The sequence below is a fragment of the Macaca mulatta genome, chromosome 16 (genome assembly GCF_049350105.2).
Source record: "Macaca mulatta isolate MMU2019108-1 chromosome 16, T2T-MMU8v2.0, whole genome shotgun sequence".
NCBI lineage: Eukaryota > Metazoa > Chordata > Mammalia > Primates > Cercopithecidae > Macaca > Macaca mulatta.
This window is the reverse complement of record NC_133421.1, coordinates 53,549,472-53,565,939: the sequence shown is the minus strand read 5'-3', so window position 1 is coordinate 53,565,939 and position 16,468 is coordinate 53,549,472. Positions and strand designations below refer to the sequence as shown.

Sequence of the window (16,468 nt, the reverse complement as noted above, 5' to 3'; positions counted from 1 at the left end):
TTAAAACATGATCAGCCAACAAAAACAATTCCTTAATTCTTAATGTCACAAAAGACCATTAAAGAATATAAGCCATTGTTTTAAGAATGGCTTTGAAATTGAATCACATCAAAGAGTTAATTTTTTTAAATGTGTGTGCAGCTGAATGAAGGATGTTTATTGCAGCATAGTTATTTCCCTGCACAAAATGTGGGAACCATCTAAATGTCCACCAATCAGGGACTGGTTAAATACATGATACCGAATATTGGCTCCCAGTGAAATGTATGCAGCCACAAAAAGAACAAGGCAGGTATTTAATGCATTACTCTGAAAAGATGTTTATTATAACTTATTCATTTTCCAAAGCAAGTTGATCACTAAAAGAAGTGATAGCTATTGCCTATAGGAAGGGGCAAATAAGGAGAATGATGTGAGAGTGGAAACTGCTATTTTTGGTAAACCTTGTAGAACTATGTGACTTTTAAAAATTTATATATAGTTTTAGGGGGGTCAGGAAAAGTCATTATGATAGTTAAATTTTGAAAAGAAGAAAGTGCATAGACACTAAGAGGCAACTTCAAATATGGTTACTGTGACATATAAACATAATAATCAAGAAAAACCAGAATGCTAAAGTATGGGCAACAGAGCTTCAAAGAGATGAAGGAGTTAATCAAACATAGTAATTAAACTCTATGCCCATAGAGTCTAGGGTAAAAATGATCAAATAAAATGCCTGATGCATCATTTCAATACTTTGCAGGGCCAACAGTACTATGTTCAAGTCTCGGCTTACAATATGAAAGGATGGGGACCTGCTCAGACCACGACACCGGCATGTGCCTCTCCTTCTAGTAGGTGTTGGCTGTGAACTCTCTCCAGCACGGGAACAGACTCCAACTGCAACTCCATCTTCAGGATGCCATTGCTGTTCCCTTCCCCCACTGCTTGCAACCAATAAGACCTTCTCAGGGCAGCATCTGGGCCACATAATGAATGATTCCCCTGCAGAAATGCTCCTGGGGAAGCAGCTTAATGGAGTAAAAGGAGAGGGAATTTGGAAACAGAAAGGCCGAATTTGATACTCATTATGCCTCTTATCATCTGTGTGGCCTTCAAAAGTTGTTTAACAGCCAGGCATGGTGGCTCATGCCTGTAGTCCCAGTTACTAGGGAGGTTGAGGCAGGAAGATCTCTTGAGCCTAAGAGTCAGAGAGTTCGAGGCTACAGTGAGTTATGATCGCATCACTGCATTCCAGCCTGGGAGACGGACGGAGACCCTGCCTCTAAAGAAAAAAACAAAACCAAGTCTCTGAGACTCAATTCCATGTCTGTAGAACGAGTCTAACCACACCCGTTCATAGGGTTTTTGTGGGGATGGATCAGATGCCACTGTGGGAGTGGCAGCCCAGAGTACATACAGTTCATCGTAGCTCTCCTCTTCCCTTCCTCACCCGCAGGGCACACATCCATATTGACCTGATAAGAAAATGAAATCTAACAAATCTTATGGATCTGACACTCTGTCAGAAGAAAAGCTTTCTTACTAACAGCATTCTGCTGCAAACCCACAAACATTGTCTATCGCATTTGTAGTGGTGACTGAGAAACCCAGCAAAGGCCTTCTGATTCTTTGAAAATTAACAATCTATGTCTGGTATGTTTCAGCATTCTCTATTAGCCAGAAAATTTAATTAGCCAGAATAAATATCTCCAGACATATCATACCATAGATTTTTCTATGTAATGAACCCAGTGCTCCAAATTGTATTTTCATTTTTTAAAAACACTTTATTAATGTGAGAGTTAAAAGTGATATCATATGTTTCTTGTGACAGAACAAACTGCTACATCCTTTATGGAACACAGTTTGCCATGTTGTACCAACTGCCTTAAGAAAATCTGTTTCTTTTCACTCCGTAATTCTACATCTAGGACTCTACCCTAAGTAGAAAGAAATGCAAACAAACCAGTCTGTACAATGGTGTGTAGCAATGCACTCATAAAATGAAGCATCATGTGCGGTAGGGAGAACAAATATCCAATATTAATTTAGTAGTAAAGTATGATATATCTATCTTTATATCCGTAACTACAACCACTAAACATCGTCTTTTTAGAAAACACTCATTGTGTGGAAAAAGAAAAAACTCCTACTGTGTAACTTTTATGTTTTATGTTTAAAAAAAATGCAAAATGTGGGATTTTTTTTTCACATGACATTCAACTGTAGGTTTGCATATAATTAGATAGGGTGTGTCCATTGCCTTAATAATTCTCCAAATTTATCAGTGGACATTTGGGTTATGAGATTATGGTCTCTTTTAGTTTTTTAAAATATGTCTGTGTATTTTTTTTATAACAACCATTTACTCAAGACCAGCCACGAATCAGGCAGTATGTAAAGGGCTTTCACATTCAGTATCTCTTAATCCTTGCAGCAATCTTTCATCATTATTTCTGTCTTGTAACTAAGCATCATTGTCACTATCATCTGCATCTCTATCAGCATTGGAAAGAACTTTTATCAGACTCATTATATGGAGGGCATTAATCTAAGTACCTCATATGGATTAACTAATTTAATCTTCCTAACGTACCTCTCGAGGTGATTTTTATTATTAGGCTCATTTTACTGATGAGGGAACTATAAACATAGAGGCATATATACACAGAGCCCAGCATCTGAACTGAGGATCAGGGATGTTGCCTTTCCAAAAGTCACAACACTGGTACATGGCTGAACCAGGATTCCAGCCTGAATTGGTCAAGGCTGTGGCATGTCTCCGAGGCTACAGTAACTACTGCCCTGCTATCGGGCAGACTAAGAGCCAGCCATCCATGCCTGACTACCATCTCTGGCGGATTCAGATAACTACACCAGGTCAGACAGGGCCTTGGACCACCGATGCCTGAGATCCCTAAGGTCCCTGACTCTCCTGGCATTTGATGACTTCTTCATTCTAGTCTTATTTGGACTAGTCACCTTTTTATTTCTAGTCATTTATTTCTAGTTGTCTTTTTACCAATGATTTGCCAGAAACACAAACTGGGGATTCTAAGATTAAGATAAAAGGAACCAATCTCATGTTGGGGATGGCCAGTAGTGTGTGTGTATTATGGGAGGGACAGAAAATGCACAAAAATGCTAGTCTCAGTTGACCTGAAAGTGAGGAGGTGGGTGGGGAACCCCACTCCAAATGCAAGTTCTGATCTCCATATAGATGCATTTGCTGATAAAGTTCAGAGGTTCAGTTTCTATAAGCTGCACGTTCCATTCAGACACTATCTGTCACAGCCCATTTGAGGTGCTGTCTCCAGAATGACCACAATAGTTGTTCAGGACTGGGAGGAGTCACTTATTAACTGGTAATTAACATATCAAATAGCCACCACTTTCTAAAATGATACGTTTGATTAGTAGGGATAACTGACAAAGAACTGAAATCCTAACATGTGGTTATAGTTGTTGCAGCCATGCCCTATCGCTTGGGAGGAACAATATAAAAACACTCCTATTTATAAACAGAGTATGACATTGTGATGTAACATATATCGGTATTCAGATATTTACTAGAGGACAATGTATTCTAACATGACAGGGTAATTGGAAATTTGGTAATATGTTCCAGTAGGCTATAAAAACTTTTTTTTAATATTTTCACAAAAGGCCTTAATGTGTTTTTATAGACTTATGTTATATGGTATGGTGCATAATAAGAGAAAAGGACCCAGACAGGCTTGTCTGAGTTACGATCAGGAAAATCCCGATATCGCCAGTGAATGTAAGCTCGGCATTGTGTTGCAGTTGAAGTGTCTCATTACCAGAACAGTGAGCTGTATTATGTGGCACAATCTGCTCTTTTCCTACCACGCTAAGTTTATTCCTGTCAGGTTCCTGATTTCTTAATATATTTTCAATTTTCTCCCTCATCCCTAAAGTCTCCTATTTTATGTAGTCGTCAGAACCTTCCAAACATCTATGAGAAAAACTCATTCTTTCCAAAAACCTTGGCATTATGTCCAGTGCTCGCTCGGGCTGCAATTTAGCATTAGCAATTTTCTAATGTATCATAAAGTCATCAGATGGAGCTCGCCTCTGATGTAATAGGGCTGAAAGAGACAGGCCTGTTTCAGCTCTCCTCGCATTGATGGCAGCAGTCACACTCCTTAGAATGCATTAGCATGTTGAGGGACGCATAGTAATTCAGCCACCTAGGAGTCTTACTCAAACACACAACCTTGCTTATCTGATCATGAGCATGTCAGATGCATTCATCCAACTAAGAGAACAAACTCCTAATGGCCTGTGGGAATCTATGAGAGCAACGTTTATTCTGACTGTGCCCCAATTCTGGGGGTGCTAAAAACGATCTAAAGGATACCAAGTGTTTATTTCCTCAAACATTTTTTAACTTCCCAGTAAAAATCCTTTCGTACCTTATCCTAACTGAACACCATCATGCTTCTATTCACAACACCTCACCAACATTTAATGACTCTGCTCTGTGCCCCAGATGGTGCTTTGCTTTCTTAAACCTCAGACAAACTAAAAAGAGACTTAAAAACTCCTGTAATCCCAGCACTTTGGGAGGCCGAGGCAGGTGGATCACGTGAGGTAAGAGTTCAAGAGCAGTCTGGACAACATGGTGAAACCCCGTCTCTACTAAAAATACAAAAATTAGCCGGGCGTGGTGGCACACGCCTGTGGTCCCAGCTACTAGGGAGGCTGAGGCAGGAGAATCGCTTGAACTCAGGAGGCGGAGGTTGCAGTGAGTCGAGATTGCGCCACTGCACTCCAGCCTAGGCAATAGAATGAGACTCCGTCTCAAAACAAAAAAACAAAAACAGAAACCTCACTTTACAGGCCAGGCCCACGGTGGCTCATGCCTGTAATCCTAGCACTTTGGGAAGCCAAGGCAGGTGGATCACTTGAGGTCAGAAGTTCGCAACCAGCCTAGCCAACATGGTGAAACCCTGTCTCTACTAAAGCTACAAAAATTAGCCGGGCCTGCTGGTACACACCTGTAGTCCTAGCTACTCGGGAGACTGAGGCAGGAGAATCACTTGAACCTGGGAGGCAGAGGTTGTGGTGAGCCAAGATTGTGCCACTGCACCCCAGCCTGAGTGACAGAGAGAGACTGTTTCTCAGAAAAAAAAAGGAAAAGAAAAACCTCACTTTACAAAGAAAAAATCTGAGGCAAAGAGAAATTAAGTCATGGTTCTTGACCACAAGGAACAAAGACTCTACAAAAGGTACCTATGCCAATTCCCTGTCTCCAGCATTGACCACAATTAAGCCACATCACACAAACGCCAACCAAGCTTCTGACCTTCCTTCCCAAGAGAAAATAGAAAAATAAAAATCATGTCCATGGTATATGAAATGAGCAATATATTGAGGGTCAGGAGATGTTATTATTGCCCTGGCTGTGCCACTAAAAAGCTGAGTCATATACAACTGGATTGGTTATATCAGTCCCGGTCTTCTGAAAAGTAAAATAAAGACAGGTACATGGGGGAGGGTGGAAAGGAAGAAGGATCAGAAAATCGCTGAGGCCCCCTTCTTCATAGGTAATCATCTGATAGGGTAAGAAATGGTGTTTCCATCATGAATTCCCTTCCTTTTAAGTTATATTTACCGAATGCCTATCATGTACTAGGCATTGTGCCAGATACCTAAGATATCTCTCATTTAATCCTCACAAGTATCCTGCAAAGTAGATACTATCCTCATTTTTTCATGTTAGGAAGTAGAGGCCCTGTTGGTATAAGTAACTTGCCTGCAGACACTGAGCTAGGAATTGGAGGAGCCAGGATTCACACCTGTGTTTACCTGACTTCAGAACCCATGGTCCTCCTAACTATGCTATATGCCCGGGCCTTGGATGAACCACTATGGAATGCTTTTACATGACTTTAACTGTCATGACATCTACTTAAGTTTCTGAATGAAAAAGACCCCATATTTCAAAATAAATCTGTGGGGGAAGGAGTTTGAAACTTGTTCAACTAGAATTTAAGCCCAAGATACACTCATGAACTAACTGGCTTTTCTGGGGAAGAAGGACTAGCAATTTTACCGAAAGCATCTCCACTAAGAAGGACATCAAGTTGCTGCTTTCTGTTTTTTCCTCCAGAAAGGAAAACTGGAGGAAAGAAAATAGAAGGAAGAAGGGATGGACTCTGAAATGACTGACCTGCTAGAAAAAAAAAAAAATCAAGAGTTGGAGACAGCAGAATTACAATCTTGACATTAGTCCCATATGGGTTATTACTCTTGATATCATTATAGCTAAACGGAATGAAAACAGAAGGGGGAGAAAAATCTCAGTGGGTATTGCAATTTAAATTTGCCTTGTAAGCTAATACTGTATATTTAGAGACTGAGCAGACAGGGTGGTTGGTGGCTCAGAGTATGTGCAGGGGCTGCTGTGCCAGCTAACCAAAGCAGACATTCATTAGAGCAAAATGTAGATTTCCATTTCTTGGCATCTGACATGGGCTCTTTCCTTGGAAAGAAATGTCAATTTGGCCAAAAGTGTGAAACCTACAATAAAAGCACTGGGACTGTGGATTTCATCTAGTCTGCACATTCCCACCCCTTTCTTTCCTACTGTGAAAATCCAGTTGAGACTTGGGGTGCTCAGTGGAGAGATGGCAGAGGAACTGGTTAGGATATAGAAGGCTAAAAGGGGAGAAGGGGTTGGAAGAGGTGAGATTGGACTCCCAAATTCCTGTTTTCTTTTGGCCTTCAATTACCATTTTCTCTTGCCCTAAGACTGCTCGACACAAGAAACCAACCACAATTACTGTTTTGCACAGAGCTCTGAACAATGGCAGCTTCCAAATCCTTAGCATCGCCCGCTTGCTCTGCATGTGCGGGATACTCATCCGCGGAGTCTGTGGGTAGTATGAGCAAAACTCCGGCTCCTGAGGCAGGGCAAGGAAGAGGCCTCCCCTGCTTTAAAATTTCACTCTGTTTATTTCTTTTGTTCAATAGACTGGAAAGACTATGACGACAGAGAGCCCAGACACAAGGGACAGAGTGAAGTTTTGGAAGGTCTGCTGCAGCAGGTCCGAGCCCTTCATCAGCATTACAGTTGCCGGGGTAAGGATAAAAATCTGTGCCGGGCCATCAGCTGAGGTCTCGGTGGCGCCGGTAATTTTAGCAGTTTCCTAACTGGGTCATACCTTCTCATTCATCAGGGAGAGAGATATTAATATTTGTACATCTGGAATCACTTTACAGCACTATCTTGCTTTAACCCTTCAGAAGAGACTTCTCTCTCCTTCCCTCCCTTCCTTTCCCTCTCCCTCTGTCCGAACGGTTTGAAAACAAGCACAAGAAAAACAGCAGCTGCCGTGAGTTCCCTTCTCTCGGAATTGTCCCTTCACAAGACTCCTCAGTGGGGCTAGCTCTTTGGGATATTCACCCAAAAACATTTTGCCTCCAAGAAAAATCCCCTGAGTATCCCTATAGGAACCAAACCAATTATAATAACAATAATAATAATAAACCTCCATATTTATTAATAATATAGCATAATATATTATAATAATATTATATAATAATTATTATATAATTATATAATTATAATAATTATATAATAATATTATATAATAATATTATAATAATAATATAATAATATTATATAATAATATTACAATAATTATATAATAATTATTAATAATTATTAATAATTAATAATAATATTTATATTAATAATTATATAATAATAGCATAATAATAACGATGCAATCTCACACCCAGTATCTCATGTTCATCCTCATTTTGGCAATTACCACTGAGGCTAAGTGGTGTTCCCCAAGGTCACAGTGCCAGGAAAAGACAGAATCAGGACTCCAAGCTGGATTTTTCTGGTTCTAAGTCCAGTCTTCCTGACACGCTTCATTTTTGTCCCGCACCCTTACATCAGGACTGGGTACTGAACTGTAACCTCCTCCTGAATTTTAATCTTCCTCTGCACCACTGCTCACAGGAAAGTAGAGCACATATTCCCTAGACTTTTACCAGCTACACCCAGAGAATCTCTGAGAAGGCTTTAAAAGCTTCTTTTCTACTCGGGCTGCTCAATTGGGACAGGGTCAGATTTTTGATCTGTGTAACGATTCGTGGAAGAGGTACTTAGTTTTATTTGGAGAATTAAAGCCTACATAAAGTTTTCATTTTCCATGCCCCCATCAGATCTCTAACTGCATTGTGCTCTGTAGATTTAGGGCACTGCTGGAACAGCTGGGTAAGAAATCCACTATTGTGGAGCCCAGGAGTTCGAGGCTGCAGTGAGTTATGATCATGCCACTGTGCTCCAGCCTGGGCAACAGGGCAAGACTCTGTCTCTAAAAATAACAATTTTTTAAAAGAAAAAAAAAATCCACAATTGAAACTAAGAGATACTCACTGAGTTTGAGCTTGCTATAGAGAAATCATACTGGGCGTTAGTAAAAGGTTGTTCCCAATTACTACATAGCTATCACAGTAGGGTCCTTCAGCAATGTAGGCTCTAGCTAGAAATGAGGACAAGTGTTTGCAAGAAAATAATATTCTTCTAGTGACGAGTTCATTAGGATATGTAAATATGCATGGAGTAGCTCTGAAACCCAAGTGGGATTTCCCTTCCCAGATCTCTAAGAAGTCTTTACCCAGACCAGGACCTTCAGTATATTCCACACTGACCGAAGCCTACTTAATTTTCGGTTATTGAGGGCTCATTTAACCAGGCCAGTTGTTACCAAAGCTCCTTTCTCATCTTCTGCCTCTACATCACATCCCTGGCCATTGGTTCCTGTGTGACAGCAAAGGCAACAAAGCAAGTGGACAGATGATTCTTGGAAAATCATAAGCCACTGTGTGTTTGGTCTTGATCAGAAGGGGAAAAGCTGAAACTACTCATGAGAATGAGAGTTTTTTTAATATTGTCTGAGGATTCATGCTCTCCCTATTACCACTGGATTCCTATCTAATAATCAAAAAATGATTTCCTAGATGGCCCAATCGTTTCTATAGTTTCCATCCAACTTCTGTCATGTACATGCTTTTCCCCCAGAGGAATGTAAATCTGCACACAATATCAGGAAAGATTTAAGTAAGGCATGAGGTAGAACTTTCCAACAAAGAAGAATATATTTTATATGAAATATACTCTGGACACTTAAACAGTGCTCAAGGTATGTTCCAAAGATCAGTGGTCCAATAATATGCTCAGCTGAAAAAGGTTCTCTTGTCACGTAAGTTTTGGAAATGTTGAATTCTACATCTTCTCTTAGAAATTTAAAATATACTTTAGAATATTAAAGACTCCAATAAAGAGACATATCACATTTGCTTAAACAAGCATTTTCCAAACTTCTTTAGCCATGTAAAACTTTTTCACAGTATCGGTATTCCAAAGCACAAATTTTGGGAAATGCTGACTTATAATATGCCAAAATAAATTACCTCGCACACACACACACAAAGAATGAATCTAAGATGATTTAACATAACCCTAAGTACAGAAGGATAAATGAAGGATAATATATGTATTGCTTACAGAGAATTACCAAATTATTATCCATTATTTTTTATTATTACAACATTTTTATTTAAAATATTCAAATACATTGAAATACTAAGTGGTTTCTTGGGGACATAAACTTTTACCAACTTTACAATTAGAAAAAGTAATTATTTCAGATTCCAATTCTACCACTTACAAGCTGTTCATTACTGGGAAGAGCATTTCACCACTCTCATCCACAGCCTCTTGATCAGCAAAGTCAGGATAATATTACCTATCTTGCAGGATTGCTATGAAGAGTAAATTAGGTGCATTAAATTCACCTGATGCAGTCTTTACCTGGCAAACTATGGCTTACTTTTCTCCCATTGAGAATGGAGCCACTGTCCATCCTCAGCACTTTATGGATATTCCCTAGAATTGAAGGGTAATTGGTAACTGAACTGTAATGACCCTCTAATGACTCACTAACTATACAACATATTCCAAATATGGGAGTAATAATAAAAATCACTTCTCCTACTAAACTCCTAAATAAGAGGTACCGACATCTACATTAATTTCTACATTTTGGCTAAAGAACTGGCCAAAGCCGATCTGCATGCTTAGCACTGGGATGAAAATTCGAGGGAGATGTTAAGCTAACTTCATTGTTCACAAGGTGAGTACACTGGCATACATAATGAATTACAATATTAAAACAGCAATCATGTTCATCATAGCAATATCCTATAGGGATGAATTTATATTATTATCCAATTATTCAACCTGCAAAACAATATTAACTGGAACCCTGCCTACTATGTAATTTGTAGGTCACATAGTAGGGGCTAGATATGCCAACATGAATGAAGTAAACTCCTATGCTCCATGCACTTACAAGCTAGGGAACTACTGCATTCAGAGTACAGAAAATGAACTGTTGCTCCAGAGCTCCAAACCAAGCAGAGAAGAACAGTAGAGAAGCCGCAAGGTTCTTAGGAGAAAAGTTAGTTTAGACCATGTGTCAGTCAAGGTGAACCCTACTATGTTACAGTAACCAAATGATTCCCCAAACCTTTCTCTCTCCCTCATGCTATGCATTTTCCACTGATCAGTGGGAGTCCTTCTGTGTTGTTATCATCCTCTCTCTGGAAATACTTGCCAGCAACCATAGGAGAGAGGAAAAAAACTCTTGAAGGTCTCATATGGGCAAGACTTTCTGCATGTTATTACACCCAAAACTCATCGGCCAGAGGTGGTCACATGGCCCCATTCAACCACAAGGGCTCCAAAGTACAGTTTTACCATGTGACCAGACCTAGAATATTTAATGCTTGCATGTGCCCTTTTCCCAGCTGGTAGTAGTATTTCTTATTTTTCTCTTTTTATTTGTAGTCTGGTTTTTTTAGTTTAATCTTCATTTTTATGTAAGCTATATATAACTATAATGTGTCTCTGAAGTCAGACTGCGTGAGTTCAAATCTGGGCTGTACTTTTACTCTTGCTGGCTGTGTGACCTTGAGCAAACTGCCTAAACAACTCTGTGCTTCATTTCTCTCATCTCTAAAATGCAGATAATAATTATATATACCTCATTCATTCATTGTTTAAGGATTGAATGACTTCAGTAAAACAAAACAGTTTTAATGTTTTCTTAAAAGCAATTTCTTCCTTCTTCCATTTTCTTCCTCCCCAAAGGTAACCTCTTAACCTTTAGCTAATTTTTTTAGTATTTTCCCCATATCTCTAAATAACATGCTCATATTTCTAATTATGTTTTTCAGTTTTAGTCATTACCTCACTAAAGAAAGTAATGATGCATCTCTTTTTACCCTACCCCTCCCTTCTTTGCATGCATAGTTCCTATCATCTCAATCTCCAAATACATGTATATTGAATTTTAGTAAGATCAGTATTTACTGTTTACATTATAATGATAAATTATATGATTATTTTCCTTTCCTGTATAGCTTTTTGTTTTCCCTGAGTTAACAACCATTTATTGTGCATTTGCTTGTTTTTCTCTATGGCTATAATAATTAATCCCCAAACTATTCTCAAATTGGATCAGTCTTCTCTCAATATAATCAGATGCTTTACATGTTTCTATTGCCTCTTCTTAAGGAAACATTCATGGAGTCCTCTGTCCTGCTCCAGTCTAGACTGGTCACTGGTTGCCTGGTGTGCAACTGTCACCCTTGGATTGCCTTTTACCACGGTATTGAGGACTCTTCTTATCACTCTCCAGTATTGGGTTCCTTCTTTCTGCATCGCATGGTGGAGCTTTCCCCCTAGCAGCATCCTGAAAGGGGGCTTGGGAACTAATATTTGGAGACATTGTATATCTAAAGGTGTATTTATTCTACTTAACATTTATTCAAGGTTTTGGATGAGTATAGAATTCTTGGTTGAAATCCTTTTTTTCATATTTTGAAGGTATTGTTTCATTGTTTTCCAGCTTTCAGGACTAAATCTGATGTCATTCTAATTCCAGAGGTTCTATATGAAACCTTTTTTTCCCCTATTTGGAAGACTTTAAGTTTTCTTTTGACTCCAATGTTCTAAAATTTCACAATGATGTACTAAGGCATCTGTTGTCTGTTATACTGGGCACCTGGAAAGTCCTTTCAACATGAAAAGTTATACCCTTTAATTGTGAGACATTTTCTTAAATTACTTCTTTAAGTATTTCTTGGCCTTCTTTTCCTCTCCTCCATCTTACTAGAACTCTTGTTATTCAGATTTTGGTTCTCCTACATTCGTCCTTTAATTTTCTTTTCTTTTTTTCTTCTGCTTTCCATCCTTACATCCTTTTGCCTTACTTTCTTGGAGATTTCATCAGCTTTAATTGCTAAGCCTTCTATTGGGTTTCTCAGCTTTTGACAACATGTTTTTAATTGACAGTGCTCTCTTTTGTCCTCTGGTTCTTTTTATAGACTCTTACTCTGTTTATAAGGATGCAAGTCTTCTCTTACTTCTCAGAATATTAATGGCAGGCTTTGTTTCATTTTATATTTTCTTTTCTCAGAATAATCTTTCTTTTGTGTAAGTTCATCTTTTGTTCACTAATTTTTGGCCTTTATATTTCATGTTAGATGCTCTTCTCAACTGCCTGGTGATCCTTCAATGAATACTCAGATTTCAGAGAAGGGAAACAATAGCCATTGGGAAGCTCTGAGCACACGCATAGGGCTCTTTACTTACAGGATTCATTGTAAGGTGACCTGGTACCACCTTTCCATTGGGATATTCCCAATGTCAGAATCTTTGGGTAGGTTCTCTTAGGCTGGTCAAATTTTCCACAGAAGTTTCTTCCAGTGTCCTGCTTGGAAGGTAGAAGTTTGGACACCAGTGTTCTGAGAATTCAATAGGGAAATGTTATGTATAAAAACTTATGCATAAATCTGCCCATTTGGGGTACACTACCACCATCATCAGCACTCCATTTTCAACACTACCTGGTGTCTCCCATTCCAGAGATGCCTGTTGTTGTTCTTTGGGGTTTTTGTTTGTTTATCTGTTGACTTCCAGAGAACAAGCCACTAGCTTTCTTCTAGAGTGGGGAAGAGGTATGTGTCCAGTCATATAACAAGGGAGGAGATCAAGAAGTCTAACTATTTTTTTTAACAGACTTCCACAAATTCTTCTGGTGTTTAGCTCACACTCACCCCTCACTTTGAGCAGTCCATGGAGACCATGGAGTGAATCAGATCACTTCTGAACTTTCTCCACTGCTGCCTTCGACTTCATCTGTCTGAGTCTTAAATCTTTCTATCCATCTGCTTTCCAGCTACTGAAATTTACTTACTTTTGTCTCCTTTCCCATCACTTTGTCTTTTAAAATTTATGTTGTTTCCTTCTTTTCTTAATTTCTACTCTGCTTTTAGTGAGGTTTAGGGAAAGGGCAGTATGTAACAAACATGTTCACTCTTGCATATTTAACTGGAAGTCCCAGCAGCATTATTTCCAAGCAGCCAAACTCATGTTCAAGTCAGAAAAAAAGAATGATTTTGCTGTGTTCTGCAAGGAATAACCATTACCAACACAAACTTGAAACTGGCATGAACGCTTGTGTCAGTCAGCTGTTCCTATGTAATCATAACCAAAGACACACTGGCCCTCCGTCATGGGCCACCTGCCCAGGCTTCTATGCCTAACAGCAGTGATATGGACCATATTCTCGTCTCCAGTGACATGTCTGTCAGCAGTCTGGTGGTGATGCCAACAACCTCAGCTTCCCTTCATTACATAGAATATGAGAGTTACAATAGTGATAATGTAGTCCAGCTCCGTGCAATATTATTTGCAAAGGCTGTTATAGGAAGTATAGGAAGTCTACTACCTTTATTAGGGCAAGCTCCATGTTATAAGCAGAAGACCTGAACAGAGGCAATGAATTATTTGCTTACCACTGTAGCTGCAGAGTCTGATGCATAGTAGTGCCCCCAATAAATATTTGTCCAATTAATGAATGTCTGTTTTCCCAGGTACTCACTTTTTGAGCAATTCATTTCACTTCTCAGCCTCAGTTTCTTCTTCTGAATAATGAGGATGATAATCATACCCGTCCCTATAGCCATTTTTGTAAACCAACATACACAATGAAGAAAAAAACTGTTCCAGAATGCTAGCAGTGGTTATATAGAAGTGAAGAGATTATATGGGTGGGGTTTTGCTCTTTTTTTTTTCTATTCTCCAGACTTTCTGTAATGTGCTTATAATAATTTTATAATGAAAAAAGTTAATGGAATATGTAGATTTACAGGGAATGCTTTAGCAGCATTGAGAATTGTATGAATATTAGAAGGCAATTGCGGGAGTAGGGAGAAGGGCAAAGGAGTTGATTACATGTCTTTTTATCCTACCTTAAAATAAATCAAAAATTTCCAAGCAAAGAGTATCAACAGAACACACAGGTGGTCTCCTCTGCAGTTATAAATACTACTTATCTCCAGCATTTTTGAGGAGTTGTTCATTGAGTTAACCACTGGCATCTCAAGATACAAGAGGTTTTTTTTTTGTTTTGTTTTGTTTTGTTTTTTGATACGGAGTCTCACTCTATCGCCTAGGCTGGAGTGCACTGGCGCGATCTCGGCTCACTGCAACCTCTGCCTCCTGGGTTCAAGCGATTATCCTGCTTCAGCCTCCTGAGTAGCTGTGATTACAGACGCATGCCACCATGCCCAGCTAATTTGTGTATTTTTAGTAGAGACAGGGTTTCACCATGTTGGTCAGGCTGGTCTTGAACTCCTGACCTCGTGATCTGCCCCCCTCAGCCTCCCAAAGTGCTGGGATTACCAGTGAGAGCCACCACGCCCGGCCACAGGAGCTTCTTATAGGCATGAACGAGCAGAATCCCTACATGAACCTGAGGATAAGTGACACTAAAGGGATGGGGGAGGGGAAGGCAGGAAGGTAGGAAGACAGAATTGGGAGTGTTGATCTGCCCAGTGGAATTTATACTGTATTTTTTAAAATACATTCCAGAAAGTACAAAATTACAAACCACAGGCCGCAAGCAGTCAGTCTCAAGGAGCCTGAAACACCTGTTCCATTCCTCAAACAAGTTTGTGAAGACCTTAAAACGGTGGGTTCTATGTAGTTTTTTCAGGAAATCTTAACTTTTCAAGAATGCGCTGGTTTTGGTTCTGAGTGGAAACTTGGTAGAAATTTCTTTTTTGTGTTCAAAAGAATAAAGTTCACTTTTCTCCTGAGAATTTGTGCAAGACAGTAATTTTCTCTCTGAGTTGTAACTAGTGAACTTGTGATGCTTAGAAGGAGTGTGTTCCTAGGTATATTTTAAATTCATCTTTTATCACATCCAAAACAAATATTTTTCCAAGATGGTTGAGGACAATACTTTTATTTTCCTTTTTCTTTTTAGGGGACTCTACATAGCCGTTATATTTTATTATAAAGACAATATCTTAGTCACCAATGAAGACCAAGTACCAATTGTTGAAATAGATGACTCTCACACCAGTTCTATTACACCAGATTTTCTGTGGTTCACGAAGGTATACTAAGTTCTGATTTCATTTTTCTCTACTTTGTACCAATGTTGCTGCACACAAATCTCTGAAACATTAGTTGAGGGGTCTCCAGCGATCAAAGTTTTGGAGTAGAAATAAAGTATCTCAAAGGTCTTTTTCAGCCCTAGCATGCCCTATGTCGTATTAAAAAAAGCACCAAAGTAACATGTACACTACATTTTCAAAGCAAAGAGGCTTGCATCCCATCACAATGTGTCTCCACTGTTCTGAGTTATGGGATCATTTGGCAAAGACTAAAATGTGGATCTGACCGTTTCATTAGCATTCAGATCTTTTTCCAATTGGACAGAGATCAAAAAGTTGTTTCGTGTGTGTCTGAAAATGGACTGGAGAATAAACATCAGGGGTCAGATTTCTTTCTCCCTGCTTTGCTTTGATGCCACAACCTAAATCATGTACTGGCTTGGACGATGACATGACTGTGTGCCTTCTTTTGCAGCTGTCTTGTATGTGGGAAGATATAAGGTGGCTGAGACAAAGCGTACCAATATCCTCATCCTCATCCACAGTGCTGCAAACTCGGCAGAAGATGCTTTCAGCAACAGCACAGCTACAGGTAAGGGACCAGGTTTCAACCCAGGCCCCCAAGGAAAATACTTTGAACGTGGATAATTCAGTTACCAGTCCCACCTAGAAAGGGAAATGTGGGCTCCCTTCTCTTTCAGACCCCTAAGAATATGAAGTTTTCTTGAACAGCTGGAGCTGCATCCCTGTAGGTGTGCAGGTTTCATGTAGCAAAACTGTACCTTTAGCAATCTCCTCCAAGTGAGTCTCTCTTGAACAGTGTATAGGAGTAACTCATTAAACAAAGAGTAAGGAGACTTGAGTTCTAGATTTGATATTAATCAGCCAACTCAGTTCTCCTCTCTGGGCCCCAGTTTCATCACCTGCAAAATAAAAGAACTTTAATGAGATCACTTGAAGGACAGCT

The 16,468-nt window shown here is 39.3% G+C and overlaps 1 protein-coding gene across 2 annotated transcripts in view; it reads left to right on the top strand.

Annotated features, from left to right (window-relative positions):
* The window catches only part of ANKFN1 (ankyrin repeat and fibronectin type III domain containing 1), a 390,308-nt gene that overhangs the window by 318,130 nt on the left and 55,710 nt on the right, over nt 1–16,468 (top strand). For both annotated transcript variants that reach the window (XM_028836325.2, XM_077971016.1), the window contains 5 exons: nt 746–836; nt 6,985–7,092; nt 14,972–15,071; nt 15,369–15,501; nt 15,977–16,093. In XM_028836325.2, the coding sequence (XP_028692158.2) occupies nt 746–836; nt 6,985–7,092; nt 14,972–15,071; nt 15,369–15,501; nt 15,977–16,093 (549 nt within the window). The remainder of the gene's footprint in view (nt 1–745; nt 837–6,984; nt 7,093–14,971; nt 15,072–15,368; nt 15,502–15,976; nt 16,094–16,468) is intronic.